The following is a 26,284-nucleotide window of genomic DNA, read 5'->3' as shown; positions in this document are numbered from 1 at the left end:
TTGTTATTATTTTAATGTTTTGTTGATTCTAAAATGTTTGTATCTTGTCTTTTCATTTAGTCCTGACGAAGCACTGCAAAGTTGGTTAACAATAAATAGTTTTCTTTTACTACTTTGGTATATTTATTGACCGCCACCCAGACTATCTTTTTCCAATAAAATATTTCTGTTATTTGCAGAGAATAATTTATATAAACAAGACCATTTAATAACATATCAACCTTTGATAAAAAAAAATATAGTCATTCAGCCAATTCAAAACCATTGCTTTAAAAAATGCCTGCTAATTGAAGTATTGAAAAATTTAATTATTTTATAAAAAAAATTTCGTTTTATTCTATACAAAAAAATGGTTCAGGTTTTGCCTTGGTTACACAATAGGTACTATAATAAAATTTAATAATGATGATTTTTTGGCTATTGGAAAAAAAAAAAAAAAAGGTGTTTTTAAAAAACTGTATAAGAGAACAATTGAACCTAAACAGTTACTATTAGAGCTCAAATTTAAGCTAATTAAATTATTTTATACTATACATATCTTCATATTCAGTTTATATTATATATATCTTTATATAACTAGCATATTCCACAGTTTTAGACGAAATATCATTAAATTTCGACTTTCCATTATTTTGAAAAAAAGAATGATTTTAAAAACGGTATCAGTGAGATTATTTGACGTAAAGAACACTATTTAGAAAGTATAGCCCACTTAGAACCATTAATGGTTTTGTGAGTAGCTTTGAAGATATTTATTACTAATTAAAAAGTATTAAAATTTATAATTTTTTTAGAATAAACTAAACTTATGATATTTGCTAAAATAAATTGATTTATAGTTGTTCTGACAAAATTTTATGTGAAAAATTCATATTCATATTGGAATATCATAGAAATTACTACCCCTATAAAGATAAGTGTCATAAATTATTTTATAGTGAGTTAAATTACCTTTATTTTGAGTGCTGGTAGACATATTTATGTCCTCTGGTTTATGAGAAACATTTTTTCATAAATTAAAAATTGTATTTGAACAATTTGAAATTAATATTTGTAGGTTTATTTTGTTACATATTATAACAAATTTAATTATTAATGTATTACATTAATACATAACAAACATTAATGATATGAACTTACTCAGCCAAAAAAAAACTGTCAAATTCGTAGTAAGTTAGCATAGCTTCCACTATTGACATCCTTTTCATTTTAATCTATTTCATTCTCCTTGTAGAACGAAGGACTTTTTTTAACTGTACAAATTATAAATACAATAAGTAAAACTGTGGAATGTTTTATTTACACTTGAAAACCACCCGTTGGTAGTACTTCAAGCATTAATTTAAATTAGAAGGTCCCGTGGCCATCTTCTTTTCAGACGCCTCGGAGGATTATCAGGAATTGTTAAGGATGAGAGATTAAGAACTAATGGGTTAGGATGGGTAAGGAGTTTGGAATGAAAAGACGCATATCTGTTTTGGGCCAAATCTGCAACGAATGGGATGTTAAGGTCTTTGTGGATGAGTTTATTGCTAACGTAATATGGAGCATCAAGGATTTTGGATTGTAAGGATTGGATGCGGCAGGAATTTGATGGTTTGGTATAGGCTCAGAGCTCAATTCCATATGTCCAAATTGGTCTGATTATCATAGTATTTAATAATTTTTCGTAGTGTATGGGAAGTCTAGAGCGTTTGTCAAGGTGTTGTAGCAATCGAAATCGACGAGCAGTTTCTTGCCGTTTCAGTCTTGTATGTGGATTCCATGTAAGTCTCCTTAATAAAAATAACGTTCCAATAATAACATGACTCCCATGGAATCCTGTGGCTATAAAAAAGCATGATCGATAAATTAGTAGATGATAATGACGAGTTCCGAGAAGCATTTTAGGCTTTACTTAGAAATTCGAAAAAAAAAAAAAAAAATTATGAATAACTTAAATCTAACAGCATATATAAAGGTTGATAAGATTTAACTACTTATAATGCAATAAATTGTATATATATACAGTATATAGTTACAGACTGTATAATTTGAAGATAATGGATAGTTCGTCGGAAACGAAGTCCGAAATATTTATAAATAAAAGAAGGAAGTATTAAGGGTATTCCTCATAAATTAAAAAAAAAAAAAAAAAAAAAAAGACCAGTCAATTAATCTCAGAGCCACGGGCAGTAGAAAAACGATTTTTTTTTTTTTACGATTATAATGAGCTACACATGTTTAAATGTAAAAACCTCTAATATAGAGGAGCGTTAAAATTTGTATTTATTGGTCAATCATTATTAAAAAAATAAACCAAAACATTATTAATGATGTTTTCATTTAGATATTCATCTTTACATACATTTTATGTTTTATATTATGTCATCAATCTCGTTACTAACAGCTCATGATTTATCTTTAAACTTATCTTAGTTATTGAGAACATTTACGAGAGATCTTGGAGCCGAGGAAGTAAGCCTAAATGTCAGCCTTTCAACTCAGTAAAGGTCGAAGAAGGCCGCAAATATTTTTAAAAAACCGGCTAAATTTAGAATGAACGGGATAATATTTAACGAAGATTTAATTTTAAATATTTCAGATTTAACTATGTGAAACTTCTATGAGTGTAGAATTAAAAAAAAAACATAGTATGTTTATTTATTTTTTTAAAAAAATGGTTGTTTTTACACAATACATAAAGCAGAAATCTTTACAAAAATTAAACTTTCAAATTTCATTGGAATATGCAGATGAAGACATACAATGTGGATCGATATGCCTGTATTTAATAAATACAATATACGTCAAAAATTGCAATCAATTTTTAGACCAATAAATTTTTGAATTTCGTGATGACATTAAAGAAATGTTGGATCATTGAAGCTAAAGATAATAGATAAGGCAGAAAAAAGGTAGTTATTTCACCCCAATTTTTGATTACTTTAATCACAAAATATGTATAATTACAAGTCAAAATTGATGAGTCTGCCAAGTATAGGTAGGAGGAATAAAAATTGGCGACTGTTTCAAAACGCTAAAAAAATTAATTTATCATTCAAAACTCTTTATATCTTTAAAAATAACAACAACACTAGAAAAACTAAGAGGGCATTATTAAAAGTAGAGTAAATTTGCTGAAATATTAGCCCTAATAGAGCTATTTACGTTCAATAGTTCCCGAGATATATCTTTTTAAAAAGCAACATTTCATAAAAATGTACTACAAGATTAGCAATTAGTGAATTAATTTTGAGAAATCTATATCTAACGAACTATGTGACATATAGATGTCTATTAGCACTCAAATTGAAGCTAGTTTAATGTACTATAAATTAGTTTATGGCCTTTATCTTTGTAGAAATAGTAGTTTTCATGATATTTGCTAAAATAAATTGATTTATAGTTGTCCGGACAATAAGTTTTATTTATTAAAAACATTATTTCAAAAACCATAAAACGTACAGATGTCTACCAGCAGTCAAATTAAAGCTAGTTAAAATAGTTCATAACGTTTATCTTCGTAGTAGTATTTCTTAATGATATTAGACAAAATAAACCTACAAAATATTAATTTCAAGTTGTTCAGATACAATTTTTGATTTATGAAAAATGTTTCTCAGGAACCAGAGGACGTAAATATGTCTACCAGCACTCAAAATAAAGGTAATTTAATTCACTATAAAATAATTTATGACACTTATCTTTGTAGGGGTAGTAGTTTTTATGATATTCGCAAATGAATATAAATTTTTCACATGAAATTTTGTCAGAACAACTATAAATCAATTTATTTTAGCAAATATCATAAAAACTACTTACTTCTCCTACGAAGATAAACTTCATAAACTACTTTACTTATAACCATTACACTTTCTTGAGACTGGTAAATAATGTTTAAATAAATAAAATTCTCTCTATTTTAGTCTCATAACATTTTTATTCTATTTATGAGTCCGACGTTTCGGCCAATTCGTCCATCCTCAAGGAAAATCTATCACAAATAGTTTTTATTACACATTTGATCTTTAACAAATCCAAACAAAATAACAATATTATTAACAAATTATCATACCTTAATACGATTTTAGAACCACATGTTTTTTAAATTATTTAAATCATATGTGTAATAATAGCTGTTTGTGATAGATTGTCCTTGGGGAAGGCCCAATAGGCCGAAACGTTGGACTTATATATAGAATAAAAATGTTTTGAGGCTAAAATGGGCAAATTTTATTTATTTAAAAAACATTCATAAACTATTTTATAGTTCATTTAAAATTTTTTGAGGTTAATGACTTCCATTTTGAATGAAATATTTATTAATTATTCATGACATTGTACAACGTTTCGGGACCACTGTCCCATATTCATGCACTTTAAAACCTACAACAATAATAAAACTAACATAACACCAATCTTCATCCTTATTTATTTTAATTTATACAATAATATTCACCTCATGATTTCATATGGGAAATCATGTCAACCATTTGTGTATCTTCACTCTCTCTAGCACAGCCATCACTCTATATTTCTTACTACCTCTTTGGACCTTATCTCATGTCCAGTGTGCTGTTTGGTTGCCTCCTTGTTTTTTATAAGTCCTGTTTTGTATTTAATGTTAACTTAGTGATTTTTTATTGTTTACATAAACCTGTTTATTTCATCTGACTTTTATGTTTTTATTTTAAGTCTATTTATAATGTCTGCGTATTTCAATCAAAATGGAAGTCATTAAACTCAAAAAATTTTAAATGAATTGACTCACCAGACTTCCTAGAGAGATAATCCAGATTATTTTATAGTTCATTAATCTAGCTTTAATTTGAGTGCTAACAGACATTTGTAAATGGTTTTTGAGATATAGATTTCTCAAAATAAAATTCATTAACTACTGAGATTTCAGTACATTCTGTAAATTTTTATGAAATGTTGCTTTTAAAAAAGCTGTATCTCGAGAACTATTGGACGTAAATAGCCCTATAAGGGCTCATATTTTAGAAAATTTACTCTACGTTAAATGACGTTCTCTTAGGTTTTCCAGTGTTCTTGGTAGTTTTAAAGATGTCGAGTTCCGGGTGAAAAATTAACTTTTTTTTAACGTTTTGAAACAGCCGCAATTTTTTATTCCCCCTACCTATACTTGACAGACTCATCAAGTTTTACTAGTAATGATACATAGATCTCATTAAAGTAATAAAAATTGGGGCCAAATAACTGCCTTTTTCTCTCCTCTTGGGCTCTTTATAAGAGCATGCTCAGTGAGCCGGCTCATAGAACGGAAGATAGTAAATTTTAATTAATTAATTAATTAAACAATGAAGTGAAAATAAAATCCAGTAAGTGGCGGTCGACCGATGCATTGTTGCATTACACTTATGACATAACCTAATGTCTCGAAGACCCAAGACAATTATTTACAAGACATAGATTTGTCCAGTGGTCTGCTATGCTGGACCTAAGCCTTTACAACGAACAAAGACGAGGATCATCAAATCCTCATTTTGAAAAAAAAATCCTCCATCAGATGTATGCACCTACAATAACATTAGTAACCGAAAGGCGAACAAACTAGGAATTTTATAATACATTTGATTAAACTAATGTAGCCCAAGCATTGCAATCATAAATGAGTCGACCTAAGTACTAGGAGAGAAATACAAAAAAAGTATTCATATAGAGTTGGGAAGTCTAGTTCACAGTGGGTATGGACTCTAGAACAAGGATTGTGGCGCTACTTCAAGGTGCAGATATCTCAAAATAAAAATTAAAAACACTGCTAATGTCACAACTCTGTTTACTAATAATCAAAACAAACTACTAAAGCAACGCCATATGACATAGAAAAAAATTTAATTTTCCCTTCAAGTAGTGGCAGCTTTTTAACAATACACGTCAATGATACAAAGAAAAAAATTGCAATAATAATTTAATAACTTGGGGGGAAGGGCTGTTTGGATAATATAAATTAGCCGATTTTTGAAATATTAAAATTTTATCACATAAATCATGTAAATAACCTTTAGCTATGTTTATACTTAGAAATATTTTTATTGCTATAAATATGTCTTTCATAGTCTGTTTCAAAATAAGACACATTTCTACGTTATTTTAAATATAACTTACAGATTAAACTATGTTTGTTGGACTTCCGAAGATAAAAAAAAACAAACTTAGTTTTCTTTCAGGAGTGATAATACTAGACATTATGGGGGGACCATGAACATTTTGAAAACAAATATAATTTGGTGCATATGATTCTTAGTTTAGTTTATAGATTAAATCTGAGTTTCAATGGAAAGGAAAAACTGAAAAAATGTAAATCTGTTACAGTGAATATAAATTGGACCAAAAAGTAACCATGGCAAGCAATGAAATGCCTTCAACTTCAACTCCTTATGGAACAATGGGTAAGTACTATATATGTTTTATTTCCTTTAGGAGTCGGTATTTTTGAGAATATTTGTTTAAAAGTTTCAAAAGTTATCGTTTATAAGCTAAAAGTTTACAAAAAAATGTCAGAAACATAACCTGTTCAAACACTTTCATCTTTCGTGGAACTACAGCTGGTGCCGTGTCGGACCTTGGTGTAACTCAAACTGCCAGTAGTCTCTGACAAGTCCTGATGCCTTCAAATCCTCAACACCAAGGATGTTTAAAACACACTGACAACATTAGCCTGGAGAAGCACCATCATAGCTTTCAAGTCATTTTACCCTTTTTTAAAAAGAATTCTCATACTACATTTAAAGACTTTCGGAAATTCTGAAAAACAAAGTCGGTGAATTTCAGTGGGAAAAAACTGACACTATATTCCACTTCAGCCTGCCTGAATCACACATTTTCAGAAATCCCTCATTTTTGTTTAAATTAAGTTGAAAGTATAGAATTTTTCGATAGTTCAATTGAAAGTTGTTGTACTTGAACTGATATAATAAATAAATACAACCAAGGCCAGAATTAGGCTTTTATTCACTATAAACAACACCAAATAGACAACATAAAATAGAAAACTTGAACAATTCACATACGCATAACCTTCTCATAATGTTTCACAACACCTGTTCAATCCTATTTATCACCACCACATCCTCCTCCTCTATTATTTAGGTAAGCAGGAGGTTTGATGATGTGACTAGTTCTTGACATCCCAATGGACAATCACTTTGGACTGGCTGATTTGAAGTATTCTGATCCAGCTCTAGGTTTGAGGATGGGTCTGCTTCAGTTCTTTCAAGGCCAGGATGGATTTGTGTCGTTTCTCTTCATTCTTTAATTGGTTCAGGAGCTTCATCTCTACTCAATAGATTAGTAATACCCTTGGGGCAAGTTGTCTTAGCGATACTGTAGATTCGCTTCCATCTTTTCGTCGAATAAATGCATATTGAGGATTTGCCATTTTCGCCAAGTCGTAATACTTGCTGGATCGTACATTCCGTTTTATGAGTATTGGACCAGGTGAGGTAAGCGAAGTAGGTAGAGATTCTCCGTTTGAGGTTCGGCGAGGAAAACTGAAAAACCGTTCATGAGGGGTACAGTTAGTAGTCGTGCACAACTACGAAATAATGGAGTGAAGAGCTTCTTGGAGAACGTCTTCCCAATCACGGGTTCGGAGGTTTCGGTTCCTAACAGATAGATTTAGGGTTTTCCACAAGGTCCCGATCAACCGCTCTACTTGCCCATTCCCTTGAGGATTATATGGCGTAGAATGGTTTGTGGCTATTTCTTTGGAGTGTAGGAATTAAACTCCCGTGAAATGAAGGAAGAGCCTCCATCAGAATGAACATAAGCTGGAGTTCCAAAAAGCATGAAAAGGTTTGTAAGACAAGTTAGTTATAGTTATAGTTGCAGAAGTTGTGCCCTTACAGGCATAGGCGAACGGGAATCTAGAATATTCGTCAATGTTTTGTACTGGAAGATTCTTCGTCAATGTTTACTAGAATGTAGTAGTTCCTCGTCATAGAGGGGATTGGTCTCTTGAAGTACTATATCATGGACTCAGTCAGTGGGTTCTTCAAAGGACCTTATAACTCCCAAATTTACTAGCCTGTCAAACTCCTTCTTGAGTTTAGATTTAAGAGACTCTGTCAGTCTTCTAGGAGGTCTAACCGTGGGTACTACATCATTACTAAGGATTATTTTTACTTCATAGGGTATTTTGCCTAAACCTGAAAATACATCTTTATTAATTGTAATGAATACATTTTCTTCTTCATCTAAACTCTTATTTGGAGAGTAATTTAAATTAGACAGTGTGTGTGTCCGTTTAATGAGTCCCAGCTTCTCACTGGTTGAAGCACTCAATATCGGAGATGAGTCAATATTCATCACTACAAACTCCGCACTATAGGATTTATTCTTATATACTGTCTTTAACACTGTAATACCCAAAGGTTTAGAAATAAATTCTCCAAAAGATTTTACTTTGATTAAAGTTTTAGACAATTCACTTTGCCCAATTTTTTCCCATACATTAACCGGCAAAATGTTTATATCGTTGGCTGTGTCTAACTTAAACAGCACAGAAATGTCATTAATATTAATATACTCTTTCCATAAGTTAGAAGTTGTTGCCTTCACATCCGACATAATGTTGCAGTCAAACACTGACTCAGATGATGAAGAATCGTCATCAACCTCATTAACTACAGCCTTCTTTTTCTGAAACCTACACCCTATTTTAAAATGGCCAAAAACACCTCCATCGAATTAGCATCGTAGATTCTCCCAAATGTCCTCTATGCAACATGGAAGACATGGATGGAGACCATCTTTTAACGTGCATTGGTCTAGAAGATGTTGAGCAGGATGCGGACCAACTAAGAGGAAGAGTAAAATTGTATTGGACTGCGAGAGGGAAAATGGCGTAACAGCCCACTTCCTGTGGCGTAGGAAAAAAAAATTAAAAATGGCCAAACCAAACACACAATACACTTTTTCCGATTGGCTGGGCAATTTCTAGGTGGGTGATACCACATTTTTTACATTTATATTCATGGACATTTAAAAGAACGTGTAGGTTTTGGCAGCTTGATTTTATTGAACTTATTAGTATTATTAACGTCAGCCTGCATCTCTTCACCACGAGCCATCTCTTGACTGTAAGATTTTCCAACTTCAGCTGCCCGACAAATTTGCTTTAATTTGTAACTTCATCTAATGTAAGTGTTTTAGTCTCTTTAAGCAAGGCTTTTGGAACATCTATGTCGTTGTGATTACGGACAATGTAATTAATTATCATCCTGTCAGAGAAGGATGTCTTAGATTCAGCATTAGAGCAGACAAAGCTGCAATTTATAGCTTGGGATTTTAATTGAGTGAAATAATTACCAAAGGTTTGTCCCGGTTGGTGTTTAATTTTCTTGAATTATTATGAAATATTATTAAATGATTCCATAGCCAGATTCACTTTGGGGACGCAATACTCATCGAACATTTTGATAACATCATCTAAAGTTGTTTTCTTATTTTGAAATGTTGAGTGAATTTAAATAACTTCTTCAGCCATATGTGTTAGTAATATGGCAATCTTCAATTCTTCATTCTTAGAATTGTATTTTTCATTGGCTTTGAGATGGAGGATGAAGGTTTTTTTTTTTGTTTTCCTACCTCCTATATTTAAAACTAAGAGAATTATATATAAACTTATCTACATTTTAACTTGGGTTGCCTTACGGCAATATAAGATAAGAACAGCTTGGTCCGCTGAACGCGGTTTTACATTAAGTGGCTAACATGGAATGGGGAGGGACCATTCTGGCTGGTGGTGTTGAGGTGTGGGTGACTTCAGGCTGTAGAGCCAGAAGTCCTTCCCTCGGCAAGGACGTCGACCAAGGGGACCGCGCTTTGCCACCTCCCAGGAATAAAAAAGAATTTGATGTGCCTACGGCCTATGAATTCCGGCAAAGAAGGGAGTTGGAGCTCCTCTCTGATTACACTATTCCTGGCCCATTGGAGTATGGATCCTCTGACTTCCTATGACTATCCAGAGTCACACTGAGGTAGACGATACTATTAGAGAGTTTCTGACCCTCATCATAAACAACGAACTGCTGGGATAGCCTGATCTTCTTGCCCTTTTGGAAGGACATGACAATGGCATCCGTCTTCGACGGATTAACCTTGATGCCGTCCTTCTTCAGAGCAATTACTATGGTGGAAGAATCAGTCTGTGCATAGTGAAGGGCCATGAAGGTTTGTTTCCATTTCGGCCATTTAGTTGTGATGTTCTGGTCGAATTGGAGCGGCGGGAGTCTTGTGTTGAAATTATTAATTTTGGACTAATTTTCACCTGACACCATGTGTTATTTACGTTAATTATATTGAATTTAATTGTACTTCTTTGTATATATAATTGTACTTATTTTCATAAATAAATAAATAAAAAGGAGGTAGGGGGGGAGGGAATTCATTCTCCATCTCAAAGCCAATAAAAAATACAATTCTAAGAATGAAGAATTGAAGATTGCCATATTACTAACACATATGGGTGAAGAAGCTATTGAAATTCACTTAACATTTCAAGGTAAGAAAAAAACTTTAGATGATGTTATCACAATGTTCTATGAATATTGCATCCCTAAAGTGAATCTGGCTATGGAATCATTTAAATTCAATAAAATTAAATTCTTGAAAGTAAACTTCACAATACTCAGTAGCACATCCTTTTTATTAAAAAAAAAACAAGTTAGTAACTAACAACACAACAAATGAATGCCTAATCAAATGGTTATCCAAAGAGCTAATAGCTAATACATTATATTACAGTGATATCCCTAAAATTGAAATTAAGAAGTGGCAATTGAGTTAATTGAAAGTACCAATTCAAAAGTTAAACTGAACAGAGTTTATAGTGTATATATATAATTTAAATTATATTTGTAATGAGACAGCTCTCTGAAAAGATCCTGTAGAAAAACAAAGAAGTTTAAAACAAAGAATGGACCGAATACAAGTATTCACAGGGTCAGGAAGATGGACATTGCCAATGTACTGGAAGAACACTAGGTCAAAATGGGTCTGATGAGGGCTATACTTAGTTCATACCAAGAAATGTGAGAACTAATAACCCCATTTCCAAGGAATTTGAGAACACCCAGGGAATAAGGCAGGGTTGCAGTTTTAGACCATTGCTGTTTATAGTGGTATTTAACACGGCACTGAAGAGGGAAAAGATGAAAATGAGGCCTTACTGGATGGGGTACAGAGAATTGGGCCCAGTCTATCTCACACTATAATGACTTAGTTATATTCAAGAGAAATGGAAGAAATTTTCAATTCAACCTCAGAATTCCACAAGAAGAACTGTAGCTATTAATCTTTGATTAGCAAGGTCAAGACATATAAGCCAAATTCAAGCAATGGAAAGGTGGTACCTAAGGATGATAAAGGAAAAAACACCTGGGGATAATGTCAGGAATACTACAATAAGGTAATTGACTACAATGGTTTGGCTATGTAAAAAGAATGCAGGAGGAAAGAATGGCCAAAATGAAACTTGAAATGAGTCGATAGAAGAAAGATATTTGGGAAGAATGCTGAGAAATACTTGGAATAGTAAAGTTAAAGAAACATTACATAAAATAGGAATTGACAAGTGAAGACTAGGTGCAGCCAACTGGTAAAGGACTGAGGATTATGAATCCCGGCTCTTTAAGGAAGCTTTTCACACTGCTCTATGGTCAAAGAGGAAGGATTAAAAAGAAGATCTAATTTAACCTCACTGTCATTGAGTTAGGACATTAGCATTAGCAGAGTGGAAAACAAAAAAATGCTGAGAGCAACTTGATGTATCATTAGTGGAGACTGGAATTCTGTGCAGTAAAAACCAAAAAACCTAATATGTGCAAGATATTGCTGTAAAATCTGAGAATATGTATTAAACACCCAAATCCTAGAATAATCAACATTATTGTTTAATTAGTAATAATAATTCATTGAAAGCTTGCCTAACCTTGTTTGAATTAAGTTATACTTGCTAAATACTTTCTATATTTATGCAAACAAACATAAAGAAATTAAACTAATTAACTAAAAAAATAAATAAAAAACAAAACAAAAAAATGTCTATAATTGAAGAGCTAATTGTATATTCTCATCATTAAGAATTTATAATCTAGAGTATATGTATATAATTTAGAATATTTATATAGAATTCAATTTTTCAACTTCTTAAAACTACCTCAAACTTGTTTTGGAAAAAATATCCAGGATACTATACAGAAAGAAGTATTTAACCATACTTTCCCAAGCGAAATTCTATTTTTATTTTCCTCTAAAATTTTACAAAGCATGTCCTGCTTAGCTTTTTGATTTTATATTATATAGGAATATACAATTAACTAAGAAACTAACCATTAATAAGTCAATGTAGAAAACTTTGAAAAGTTTGATTAAAAATACTAAACCAATGGTTCACATTGATCTGACCAATTTAATTTTTATTTCAAATAATATAGATAGGTACTATATTATGATAATATAGAAAAAAAAATTGAAATTCCCACTAGTTAGACGGTAGAATGAAGGCCTGGTGGCGTACTGAGAATACAAGTTAAATACAATAACACTGAATGTTTTCTATAAAAAGCTTATTCTAGAGGGACTTTTTCATACTTACACAAAACCACCTTGTTAATACTATTTCAAGAGTATTCTTCAATAATGCAATAAAAATGCATATTTTTTAAGGTCTAGTAAACTTATTATTTTTTTTTTAGGTTGAATTTCGTTCTTCATATGTTATATAAAGCAGTTATATACCTCAAATTTGTCCATTTTAAAACTATAAATCAAATAAAGAAAATATTGATTTACATGCATCTAAATGTGTATATCAGAAATTTATTTATTCAACAAAATTTGGTCCAAAAAGAGTAAAATATTCAGTTTTATGCGGAAAAACTAAAACTGTGTAAATTTTTGGATAAACTCTAAAATATGCAGTGTTGTGGATAGTAAAATTAGTGTTATTTGAATGTCCCTTCCACGATTCAAATTTCTGCCAATGTTTGGCCGAATTTGAAGCTAGAGAACAAAAGATACCATTGCATGAAAAAACTACTTCTAATTATAAGCGAAGAATTAATTTAGTACATAACATTATCATGACATTATTGAAAATACTACTAGTGAAATATGAGAAGGATTTTTCTTTAACACTAGTCTTTTAAAATTAAATGTACCTATTATTTACTATTTTATATGAATAACTAATTACTAATTATAAAAATTCATAGACATATTAAATTTAATTACCAAACCAATTTCGACTTTTTGGCTTTCTGTATTTTACTTATTTATAGCCTAACAGTTTTGCAGTTATAAAAAAAGGAAGTAAATCTAAAATTGTATAACAGTGTGAGGATTCTGTTAATGGAGGACTTACAAATAACTGCCCAAATTGTGAATAAAATTATTATTACTTCTATTTCTGACTGGAAGGATTTATTCATTTTTTATTAATATAAATATTTTTTAATCATAATTTTATTTTAGATAAAATTATGATATACTTATCATATACTAAAAGAATTAAAATTTTATTATAATATATTCTTAGGCCTAGACTATGTAATATCAATTCGAATTGAGGATGTTATTTTCAGGTTTAAATCAAAATAGTTATTATATTTCTGTGATTTTGGCAAAATCAAATGTCAATCTTCTAGATCAAGCCTCTTTATTCTTATATACATAATGAATATGTATTTGAAAAATAATCTTTTCATTAAATTCTTCTTCTATAAAAGGGAGAGTCTCAAATCATGTTCAATCCACACTTTATAATAACAATTTTTAAATTTGATTTAAACAACATTGATATTTCGATGGTCCAACATTAGACAATTTCAAACGAAGTATTATGTTTAAAAATTATTTTTAATTTACCCTTACTTTCCTTGACATTTTATTTAAGATATTGAATATGATGTGGAGATGAAAAATTGGAGACAGAATTGGCCACCTAAATAGCAAAACAGAATGAAAGATATAGATAAATCATTGATTTTGCTATTGTTTACCACACCAATCAATTTCCTTCCCAAAGTCAGGAAGTTTGGTGCAGAACCCTCCATATCCTGTGCACTGTGACCTACTTACCATGTAAGCAAAAATAGATGATGTGGAACTATCTTCTGTAGGTGATACTCTTCGGAGTAATTAACATTCTTTGAACTTTCGCAATCTTTACTCGGAGATTCTCCAGAAGACAGGTCAAGCCTTCATTCTTAAAACTTCGTCTTATATTCTTGCTGGAGGAGGTTGAATATTATTTTCCCTCAGACCTGCACTGCCTCATGAGCAATAGTCCTATAGGCTTTGGTTACTTTAAGCTGAGCTATTCTCTGATTACTGCCAACGTTCTCCTGTGTTGTTGTGAGAGGTTCCAGTTCCAAACTAGGGATTTGTACCTAAGGATATCTACTACTACTACATTACTGCTGGGAACCTGGGCCCTAAAAAGAGCCCCTAGTATGACTTATTCTATTTAGAGCTAGGTCAAACTACTTTTTAAGTAATAGAAGTTAGGAATAACATTTGATCTACTGAATCTTACTACCTCACTTGGGCATATCCATATTTCTTGTATATTCAAGATTATGTAGTGAGCCTTAGCAGTTATGGCTTTTATGAGGATGTCCTGGGATTTGATAAAATCCATTTTCCTCTCATAACTTTTACTTACGATCTTAATGATTTTTTTTTTTAATTCTTCTTCCAAACCGGTTTGCCAGAGGCCAGCAAAGCAGCCAAGTCATCAACATAGGCAAAGAACCACTCATCTTCAAGCACTTACTTGGGTATAAAAATTGCTTGTAGCCTCATACTCATACATTTGACCACCACAAGCAATCAAAGGTAGATGATATGTTTTATAGAAGTAACATAACTTACTTCTCATCAATAATATTAAGATATATATAATTTATATAGAGATAATACTGGTTAAAAACGATGGATACTAAACAAATTGTAAAAAAAAATCATTTTATGTTTTTCACATAATCTAATTTTAATTTTATTAACTTTCTACTTACTTTTATTTTAATGTATTGGTGTTTCTTATTTTCTTTATTAAATATTTTAAAAACCGAAAAAAAGCTAAATGGTTTGCATTTGGAAAAAAAAAGAAAGAGAAATTCAAGGTTTGTGTTAAGTCTTCATTCAGATTAGTACTATCATTTGGGAATCACAAGGAACTTAAATAAACGTCCTGGGATGAAAACCACACTCTATATTCGGGAAGGTTACATAATGTTATCTCGTATCGAAAGATCGATGCTATAGCTGATATAATCGATAGATCGATATATAACAGTCTCCCACGCTAATTTGATAGTATGAAATGAACAAATAATATATCATTTAATAATTAATAACAAATAACTAATCATTTGATGCTTCTTCAAGTCTGAAGGAACACTCATAGTCTTGTAGTCGTGTAGGCTGTCTGCGTTCTCTTCCTGATCACCTCAGGATAGTTTGGAGCAGCACTCCGGATTGGTGTTGGGATTCTGGCGTTGACACTGGGTGATTTGAGTTTTGTTCCTGAGGTGGTCGGCTCTCTGGTCCATGAACAGTGCTTAGTGATAGAGCGAATTTCATTGTTTTCTTGGGTAGTCTGCTCTCTGGTTCATGAACAGTGCTTAGAGATGGATCGAATGTCACTGTTTTCTTGGGTGTCGTTTCAATAGGAAAAAACAGCTGTTGGTTGTTATGTCTCTTTATGGAATATCCGTTTTCATTGAGTTTCACAATGTAGTGGAGTTTTCCAAGCTTCTGGACTATCGTTCCGAGTCTCCACAGTGCCTTACCAGTGCGAGAGTACCATTTTGCTTGTATCCGATATCCCACGCTAAGTTGACGTGTTCCAGGTGAGATGTTGAATGAGGGTGGTGTACGCATTTGTGGTGGCAGATGTAGAAGGTCAAGTTTAATACGTAATCGTCGTTTTAAATATAATTGTCGTGGGATTCTTCTTTATTTGCCCACATTCTTGGCAATTGTGAACAATGTGTTCTATATCTTTATCTAAGTGTTGCCAATAGACGTATCGTCCCGCCAATTGCTTTATCTTAACAATTTCAATGCGAGTATGATGAAGTTATTTGAGGACTAACTGGCGCATAGAAGACGGTACGACTACCCATTGCCCTTTGAAGATAATGTCATTTTCAAAGTAATATTCAGAATCACAGTTCTTACTGCTCAAGAGATCTGATTTTAATGTTGACAGATATTTATCACGTGAGGTCTCCTCGGCGAGGGTTTTGTAATTTAGAGCTTTGTTGGACATCTTATAGATTAGCTCATTAGAAATGAGGGAAACTTCCTCTTCCACCTTTTGTTCAATGTGAGAAATAGTATCTTAAATGGGCGATCTCGATAAATAATCTGCATGAACATTATCTTTTCCCTTTTTATGTCGAATTTGGTAGTCGAAATTTGTGAGCCAAGTTGCATATCGCAGTAGTCTTGCAGATGTTATAGCTGGTAGTTTGGAGTTTTCATGTAGAATGTGAGTTAGTGGACGATTATCGGTATATAGTGTAAACTTTTTTCCATAAATGAAGTAGTAGAATTTTTTCAGGGCGAAAACGATTGCCAGGGCCTCTCGATCTAGTTGGATATAATTCATCTGTTTTTGTTAGTTCGCGAGAAGTGAAGGCAATCGGCTTTTCTACACCATCTATTGTGTGAGAGAGGATTCCCAGAATTTCTGTTGGAGAGGCATCGCAGTCTACTGTCAACGGAAGTTCGGGATTAAATGGGGTCAAAACGCGTTCGCTTGCAATTTCATTTTTTAGTTGTATAAATGCTGTTTCACATTTTGCGGACCAATGGAATTTACGGTTTTGTTGAAGCTAGAGTCTTAGTGGGTAAGTGAGGGTTGAGGTATCCGGTATAAATTTTGCATAGTAAGTCACCATTCCCAGGAATCTTTTGACATCATCCTGGTTTGTCGGCATAGGAGCATTTTTGATGGCTGCGAGTTGAGTCTTTTGCAATCTTTCCATGTTCGAATACATATCCTAGGTATTTCACTTTGGTTTTGAAAAATTCTCCTTGTTGAGGTGTTAGTCAAACTGCTGTAGTCTGTCGAGACAAGCTGTTAGGTTTATGTAGCATTCTTCTCGCGTTTTTGCGTGCACTATTATGTTGTCAAACCATACTGCAACCCCTTTCAATCCTTCCAAAATCTTGTCCATGATGAGATGAAAATCATTTGGAGCAGTTTTTATTCCAAATGAAAGGCGAATGAAGCTGTAACCTCCTTTATGAGTAATGATCGTCTGGATTTTTGTGCTCTCCTCATCAACTGGTACGTGTAGGTATGCTTTTACCAAGCCCAGAGAGCAAAAATGTAAGGAATCGTTGAGATTCACCCCTATTTTATAGTCGACGCATAAGCGTACCGTACCATCACGTTTAGGAATCACAACTCATGAAGATGAAGATCTTCGAGGAAGGTTTCATCTTCTGTGTCAACTACTTTTACGCCTTTCTTTTCCGGCATTAGTCTTTTGAGACACTTTTTTTTTTACATGACTGCCCTCCATTTGTCATTACTCACATTTTAGTTTTGATGGGTCGACTCAACAATTAGAGTGTGGTCATTTCGGGCACACTTTAGGCATAGAACGTCGATACCTAAATATTTCAGTTTAAGGCGGGGTTTGAAGGAGAAACATTGCGAGGAGCTTAATTGATCCCTATAACTTGAATTGCTGGATCTCTATGAATTGTACTCACTGGCGCTCCTACTTCGTGGTCTGGAAATTCTGTGTACCTCAGGTGTAGAGTTTTCTACTGGAGTATCGAATTGTTGATTATCTAGAAACGATGGTTCTAAAATTTGGGCTTTGACTACGGCATCGTGAAACGTTTTAGAGTTGATTAACAGTCATTGATGACGTATGTTTTGGTTGGAAAGTCCCCTAATGAATTGTGACTGCAGAAGTAAATCGGCTACTGATTTTTTACATTCGCATTGGAATTCGCATGTCAAGATAAACTTGCGTTATTGTGTGACGAAATCTTGAATCGATTGGTTAGACCCCTGCTTTTGTGAAAGAAACTTATGTCTTTCGACTAGAACATTCCTTTTCTCTGTTATCTGGTCGTTTAGGGCTTGTGTGACGTACCTTGTGTAGGCAAGGTTATGTAGTTCTTTAGGTGCAACAGCTAGATTTAATAGTTCAAAATAATCAGGTCCTATACTATTTAGAAGAACTGTTTTTGGTTTGCTCTTATCTTATCCTTTCATGAGTAGGATGTTATCAAATCTTTCTAAATATTATTGAAATGTTTCCTTCTCTTTATCGAAGTGTTCGAATGTACTTACATTATGTTGAATAGTCTGTTGTGGGTTTTGAATAGTCGAAAATTGTTGCAACATGATTTGAAAATTTTGTTGTTACATTTGCATGAACTGTGCAAATTGATTGGCGTCCATTGTGAGTGTGAGGTTATGATATATGCTATAGCTTTTCTAAGCTATCAATCTGGAAGTATATAAAGTATAATATTAAATATTGAAGTATTTAAATCGTTGAGTGAGGCATTGTGACTACTTACCCATTTGGAGTGGGTTAAATTTTCAATACTACCACGCGTAATTGAAAGAAAGTTTGGAAACTATGGACGTACAACAAAATAATGTCTTTACACTTTTGTCCTCGTCGCCACTAATAAGTCTTCATTCGGATTAGTACTGTCATTTGGGAATCACAAGGAACTTAAACAAACATTGTCCTGGAATGAAAAACACACTTTATATTTGGGAAGGTTACATAATGTTATCTTGTAACGATAGATCAATGCGATAGCTGATATAATCGATAGATCGATATATAACTGTTCACTATTCAATTTTTACTCAATTCATTATCTTTAATTTAATTAATATTTTTTTAGAATGGAATTGAAAGATTCCGTAATATCGGCAAACTACTGATGTTGACAGTTCAGCAATTCCAGCATTATTAGAGCTGAAAAACCAATACCACCTGTATTCAGACAAAGTGCTGTCTGTTTATGTGAGGTTTGTTGCATTTTATCTGCACATTTGTAATATTGTGATTTCTTTCTTGATGATGCCTCAATTGTAAAAATGTTGCTTGGTTAGTTATTTGCCGGTATTTTCGAGATAAGGCTTTGTTGTTTGAATCTTACAATTCTATTTTAATCCTTTTATATTACTTAATAATGAGTGATTTTTACTAAACATTATTGTTTCAGAACTTAATAAGAAAAATCTGAAAACCTACAATCGCCAGGGTTTTACTATCTTCAAAGCTGTTGAAACAGTATGCATGTCATGTTTAAATATTTTATTATATAACTGGTAATTTGAACATTCATTAAATTTCAAATAAATTGATATATTATTTTTATATGATAAGCAATGTGGATTCCAAGTATATATAACACTAATAGAAGTAGAGACTATTTTAAACTAACTGTCAAGTTAAAATCTGTTAAATACAAGTTAGTTCTGAACTCAATACCAAGGGCACTCAAATATATTAATTTCAACTGGGATTGGTGGAAATGCCTTTTATTGGACTATTCAGTAATCTTGAGAGCCAATGGTAATGGTATAATGACAAGAGGATAGTGGTATAACCACTATAAATGCCTAATCTATCCATTGACTTTTGCCAGCCATTATTTTGTTCAGTAGAGTCTGGAACAACTGGTTAAACCAAAATTTCAATTAGAGATAATTTAGAATGGATATTTTATCAGTGGTATCGAGCTGGCGAGTGTCCAAAATTTGGCTATCCTATGAAACAATCTTAATAATGATATCTTGGCTCCCTCAACTGAGATTACCCGATCAGAAACAGTGAGTCATAACTTCAGACCGCTGTTACAACCATGGACCTTGGTTCTACATTTATTACATTGTCTTTCTTTATTAAAAATTTAACATAAACAAGTCACTAATAATTATTTTTATCATAAGTCTTTGAAAGTATCGTAGACATCCTTTATCAACATTCATAGTAGTATTTTAAAATATGTATTAGCTTTACCATCAAACTGATAATTTTTATAATTCAATTTGTATTAGATACTAATCTGTCAGTAACATATTATCATGTGGTTTTTGAAAATACAGGTAATTAACCCTAGAACGACACACTGGGGTGTCACATACCTCAGCACTTTTTAAATATTGATTAATTCCTACATGTGTAGCTCTTTCGCTAAACTCCGCCATGTAAATAACTGTCATTCATAACATAATTGATTCTGATTATCTGCTGCCATGTGTCAGTCTTTTTTTGCTATTTATCGTGATTTGAACTAGTCTTGGGGTATCTGACACCCCAGAGTGTCGTTAGTGTAAGTGTTCAGGGTATCTCATACCCAAGTGTGTCATTTGTGTGAGTGTGAAGATAATATTCAATTCTAGTCACCCAATTTGGTCAGGTTATCTTGCCTGAAGGAGTTCGGTGTTATTTTGAAGTTCCAAATCATTCAGGTAAGCTACTATAAAGCTAATTTGGTAATGTAGTATTTTCAATTCAGTAATTAATGTCAAGGTCTGATATTCTAGGATGGCTGCTGCCAGCAAAACGTATTCAACCCCGGAAGAAATACAACAATTATTGTTGGAGTTAGATAAAGAGGAACAAATGCAAAAGGAATACTTTAGAGGTGGAGTCAGTAAAGATGATGATAGGAAGGTGGTATCTCAGAAGAATCCAGACACAGAAGAAGAGGCTGAGGAAGATTTTAGTGATCCAAAAGGCTCTAAAGCGGGAAGGTTATCAATTATCAGGGATAAAAATGGACATAAGTGGAGTACTGAACCACCTTCGATAAGCGGCAGAAAAAAATTTAGTATGACATCTGCCTGGTCCTAAGGAGCCTGGCAAGAATATTTCCATATCCTTTTAGAATTTTTATCGCTTCAAAACCAGATAAGTACGGGATAAAAATTGTCATGTTAAATGATTCTCGAACTTTTTATGTGGTTAAGGGAATACCATAAGTAGGTAAGGTTGATTGCCCAAAAGGAACGTCCGTCCCTTCATATTATCTAGAGGAGTTAACCAAAAGTATTCATGGAACTTATAGGAATGTGGCAGTTGACAATTGGTTTTCCTCAGTGCCATTATTCGACAAATGATATCAGAGCATAAACTGACAATGGTTGGCACATTATGCAAGAATAAAAGAGAAGTGCCTCCTCAATTTGTCACAAAAAGAGATGTTGGCTCATCAAGTTTTGCATTTGAAAAAGGAACATGTTTATTTTCATACTGCCCCAAGCCCAATAAAATTGTGTTGATATTATCAACAATGCAAGATGATGCAATCAATGAAGAATCTGGTAAACTACAAGTCATACATTATTATAATTTAAATAAAGGATGAACAGATACTTTAAAAAACGTGTAAGAGGTACTCAATGGCCAGAAAAACAAGGAGGTGGCCTCTCCGTTTTTTTTTTTTAAATGTTGGATCATGCCGGGGTGAACAGTATGATACTGTTTACTCTGGTAAAGTGAGAAAATAAAATGAAATGCAAAGACTTCCTTTTTGGTCTGGGATATTCACTTCTGGAACCGTGCCTAAAGAGGAGGCACTTCCTCGGTCACTGCGCCTAACTATTGAAGACATTTTAGGAATAGAGGCGGAAACAAATAAACATAGGATCTTGGAGAAACAAGTAAGGTGTTCTTTGTGTGATAGGGGAAAGGACAGGAAGTCGAAATTGACATGTCTACAATGTAAAAGACCTATTTGCAATGAACACAGGGTGGCAATATGTCTGCAGTGCAGTGTGTGACAGAGGTCCCTTCGGGGCCCCTACTATGTATTTTATTCATTTTTAATTTAAAAAATTACTTTTCCACCTCATTTTATGATTCATTTACTTCTTATTTGTCTGTATTTAAGAGCCATACAATTTTCTTTTTTATTTAGGAACAACAATTAATTTTTATTTATTTTTTAGCTAGTTGGCTCGTAAAATTTTACAATATGTGATTTTTGGAAATACATATGTACATAATCCATTTTGAAATGATTTATTTTTGTTACCTAGACCACTTAGTTATTTTAAAATGCATTATAAGCATTGCAAGTTATATCACTTATATTTTATACCAATTCATATGTTGGAGTGTATCACACCCCGGAGTGTCAGATGAAGTTGACTTATAGAAGTGTGTCATTCTAGGGTTAATAATTTAATAGATGAAAACAATTTTTTTTAATAGTTTTTATCTGTATAAAACTAATTTGAACTTGCATGGTAGCAAATTAAAAGTTGGCTCATCTAACAAATACATAATTACAAATATGAAATATTTAGCAAATAATCTTTTCTCTAGAACAGGCTTAGTTTTTAAAAATTTACATTTGCAGGCATATAAAAAATTAACGAATACTGTAAAATATTTATTTCATCGATTTGTCGATCATGAATGCAATTTAAAATATCTATTTTGAAAACAGATGTTATATAGGTTCTTATTGGATGGTTGGAACTTGATATCTATGTCAGATATAGTCAGGTACAGGCTGTTAAAGAACAACTCAGCACTGGAACACTGAGTAATTATCATTACCCTTATGTTGTTTCCAACTCAGCACCTTTAACAAATAAAAACTCACTGTGCTACCCAGAATTTAATTTGTTCAGTGAGGACAGTGATCTGCCCACCATTCTATTACCCCCACCCTAATATTTAATCAAATATCTAAGCTAGGGCTATACTTAGGAAAACAAATTAATAAAGATACTATATTTATGCAAAATACAATTATCTGTTATAATTAAATTACTATGATACTGATTATTTATATAAATGTTAATTTAAATTCATATTTAGGTAATATTTCTTGTGATAAGAATTTCTGAACTCCACATAATCCCCTGCAGTACCCATCTACTTGAATTAACAAGTCAAAGGCTGGGCTTATATTTATAAAATATTTAGTTAATTCTTAACAATAATGGCTCCTCCCAGTAACTCAGTAACTCTTTCCCTTGCTCCTTTGTTCTCTGAGTACTTCTGGAAAAAGCCATTATACATCTGATGTTCGGATTTTTTCTTCACAAATTAGCTCACATATTAAAGTAATGATGGGTCATACTACGTTTTGATTCAAACTAGTTGTTTCAGTTCTTTAGGCAGTTGTTGATGTTTTCTTGTGCCCTCTGCAAATTTCTGAACATTATTGACATTGAAAATCGCAATTTTAATTATATTCCCCATCCTTTCTTTCCCGGATACCAGTATGTCCAATCTGTTATTGTGCATGATTGGTGATCTTAAACCGGTTTCAATAATTATTAAAATTTATTTAAAATATCCAGTGGTTCTTAATTTTTATTGAGCTTTGCTCAACTGATGACAATTTGTTTTGTTTTTTTTACAAATATAGCAGCATTGCTGGATTATATTTATCAAATTAATACTACACCTTTCAAGATAATCATTTTTTTAATTCATGAAGTTTGTTTCTTATTTTAGTCTGAGAAATTTTCTATGACAAATGCTTTTTCCCTTTTACTTGGTTTACCTTGTTTTTTTCCAATGGTGTTATATCAGCACCAAACAGTGGGCCAATGAAAAGTCTGTAAGTAGCCTGCCTATGTAACTATTTTTTTTAATATATTTGAATCTGTTATTTGAGAAAGAGATTAAACACCAAAAATTGGTTTTGTATAAAATAAAAAAAAACAACTGTATCAACACTAAAATTTGGATGTTTGAAAATTCCAAAAATTGCGATGTATTCTATGTTATAATTGTAATACAAAGTTGTTACATTCTTCAGCTCTCTTTCCTTCCTCAACTTTTTTTCACATTAAATCTGAGACCCTTATCAAAAGTTAAAGCTGGAAATTTAGGTAAAGAAGAAATGGCACAATGTATGGAAAATCTTGGAAGACTCATTGTCGATGTAGTCAGCGTGCAGCAAAAAACATATTAATGCACATTCATAATACAATATTAACATATTATATCTAATAATTGCTGAAATTTAATTATTTTGCCTTTAAGTCCACATCCGCTTCTTAATTCCTGGATTCAATCACAGTCTCAAAAATTAATAGTTAAATTATTAAACTAATTCATCGCTTTATTGTAAGAGGCAGTACAATCTTAATTCTGTTTAATATTTAACTGACTAAATCAATTTGTCCTTTTTATCCACCTGTCAATTGTTCTGACGGTATTTCCACATCTTCAAAGATAGCAACTTTTTTCAGTCTGGCACTTCCAGGTATCAATCTTACTGTTTAACATTCATGTTGTTAATTATTTAATACATAGCATATCAAAGTTTTTTTTTTACCTGATTTAAACTCAATAAAAATTTGAAATAGAATACCTGTATCAAAATAATATATATTTCTCTCTACTATATAAAAAAGTTTTTTAGTGATCACCATCAAGCAGACAAGGAGTACCCATCTAGTAATAGAAAAATTTATTTATGATAAAAATAATCAATGTCTTAGGCCCAAAGAAGTTGAAACTTCTGAAAATGACATAATGTATTAAAATTTTATTGATGATCATGCGCTTTCTCTTATAACTTGAGGCAGAAAATATTACTTCTATAATAATAATTAAAATAGAACAGCTAGTTCCTCATTCTATTCTAGCTGGAAAATATTTTATATTGTAATAGGAGAGGATGAAGAGTAAGATCTTATTCATTCGGATTGGCACTGTCAGTATTGTTAAGCTCCTATTCTCCTTAATCTTACAATATAAAAAATAAATTCTGCTAGAATTAGACCATCATTGTCCTCTCCACCCCTTCCATTTTATCTTTGGATCATAAAATCAATTTACCTCCGATATACATATATTTATATAGATATATTGTAGAGTAAATTGATATATATACATACATACATACATGTATATATATATTTTTCTTGAGTTGTAGAAAGTCAATAACAAATTTTCACTTCAAAGAATTAAATTGTAAATGTTTTATTTTACTGGATTCTTAAAAACTTATTTTGGAAAACTTTTTGATCAAAATTCATAGGTTAAAAACAATTTATTTTAAAAATCCAAATAATATTTTTAAAAAGAAAGTATTTAAAAAATATATATTAAAATGATAATTTATTTGGATTATCAGATATGCTATATAAATGCTTTTACATATTAAAAAAATTATTTTGTTTGGGCAAAATATATTTCATTTTGTTTTATCTTTATCCAATACTTTTTTTTTTAACCCATGGTGTTTTCATGAGATTCTGTTGTACTGATTTCATAATTTTATTTATTATTTATCTTAGAATTTTAGTCAGATTAAAATATATTTAACTTATATCCATATAATATTCTAAAGTAGCTAAGAGTATTGTACACTTGATACAGTCGAAATTAAATTTTTATAACAACATTGTATCCAATAATATAGATAATGTTTCAAAATGACCTATTGTTAATTCCTATTGTTTTTAAACAAATGAGTTTTAATATAAAATTAAAATCTTCTGAAATCCATTTTCTTAAAGGTTAAATTATTTAGTCATGTTAAAATTGGGTTGAGGGTGTGATATTGTTTGAAATTAATATTTAATATATAATATAATTACCTCCTTGTTTTAAATCCTGATAAATCTTATGACATCTTAACCTCCTTTAATTCTTACATTCCACGCCTTAATTTTACTTTCGAAATTGAAAATAATAACTCCCTTCCGTTCCTTGACCTCACATCATAAGAAACCCAGACAACACCATATCCACTGACTGGTACACCAAACCAACCTACTCAGGCAGACTTCTAAATTACCACTCCCAACATCCTTACCATCAAAGAATTAACATAGCCAAAAACCTTATTCACCATGGCCTTTCCCTTTCTGACTCCCGATTCCATGAAAAAAAGACACACCGCATCATACAAATACTTTTAGCTAATAACTTCCCCCTCCATATCATTCATAAACTTTTACACAACTACCAAAATCGTCTCGCCACTTCACCTAATTCTTCACAACCCCTTTCTACCCCCTTATACAGATCACTACCATATATCCCCTCTCTTTTCGACAACATTCAAAAACTCTTACGTTCTGCTATACCTAACCTCCGTATTGCCTTCAGACCTCACAACACACTATCTAATATTTACTCTAAACTAAAAGACCCTATCCCTCCTTTACACCGATCATATATTGTATACCGCATCCCTTGCTCCACCCTTAATTGTAATTCTGCATACATAGGCGAAACCAAAAATCTCTTAAAAGACCGTATCAAACAACACAAATATTCTATTTCCTCAC

General features: G+C 32.0%; 1 protein-coding gene across 15 annotated transcripts in view; it reads left to right on the top strand.

Moving 5' to 3' along the window:
* The first annotated feature begins 3,479 nt into the window (after positions 1-3,479).
* The window catches only part of LOC106687150 (uncharacterized), a 31,710-nt gene continuing 8,905 nt past the window's right edge, over positions 3,480-26,284 (top strand). For 2 of the 15 annotated variants that reach the window (XR_001344132.2, XR_010842694.1), the window contains exons 1-2: positions 6,240-6,395; positions 19,231-19,336. Coding sequence is in view for 6 of the 15 variants with exons in the window: in XM_014430903.2 (XP_014286389.1) it covers positions 6,205-6,233; positions 6,319-6,395; positions 19,231-19,298 (174 nt within the window). In the remaining 9 variants the exon portion in view is untranslated. The other 13 variants (XR_010842693.1, XR_001344133.2, XM_014430887.2 and 10 more) reach the window with 13 other exon arrangements.

The sequence above is a fragment of the Halyomorpha halys genome, unplaced genomic scaffold (genome assembly GCF_000696795.3).
Source record: "Halyomorpha halys isolate HHAL.00 unplaced genomic scaffold, Hhal_1.1 Scaffold37.1, whole genome shotgun sequence".
NCBI classification, from domain to species: domain Eukaryota; kingdom Metazoa; phylum Arthropoda; class Insecta; order Hemiptera; family Pentatomidae; genus Halyomorpha; species Halyomorpha halys.
Note: the sequence above shows the minus strand (reverse complement) of the source record. Positions and strands in the feature narration are given on the sequence as shown.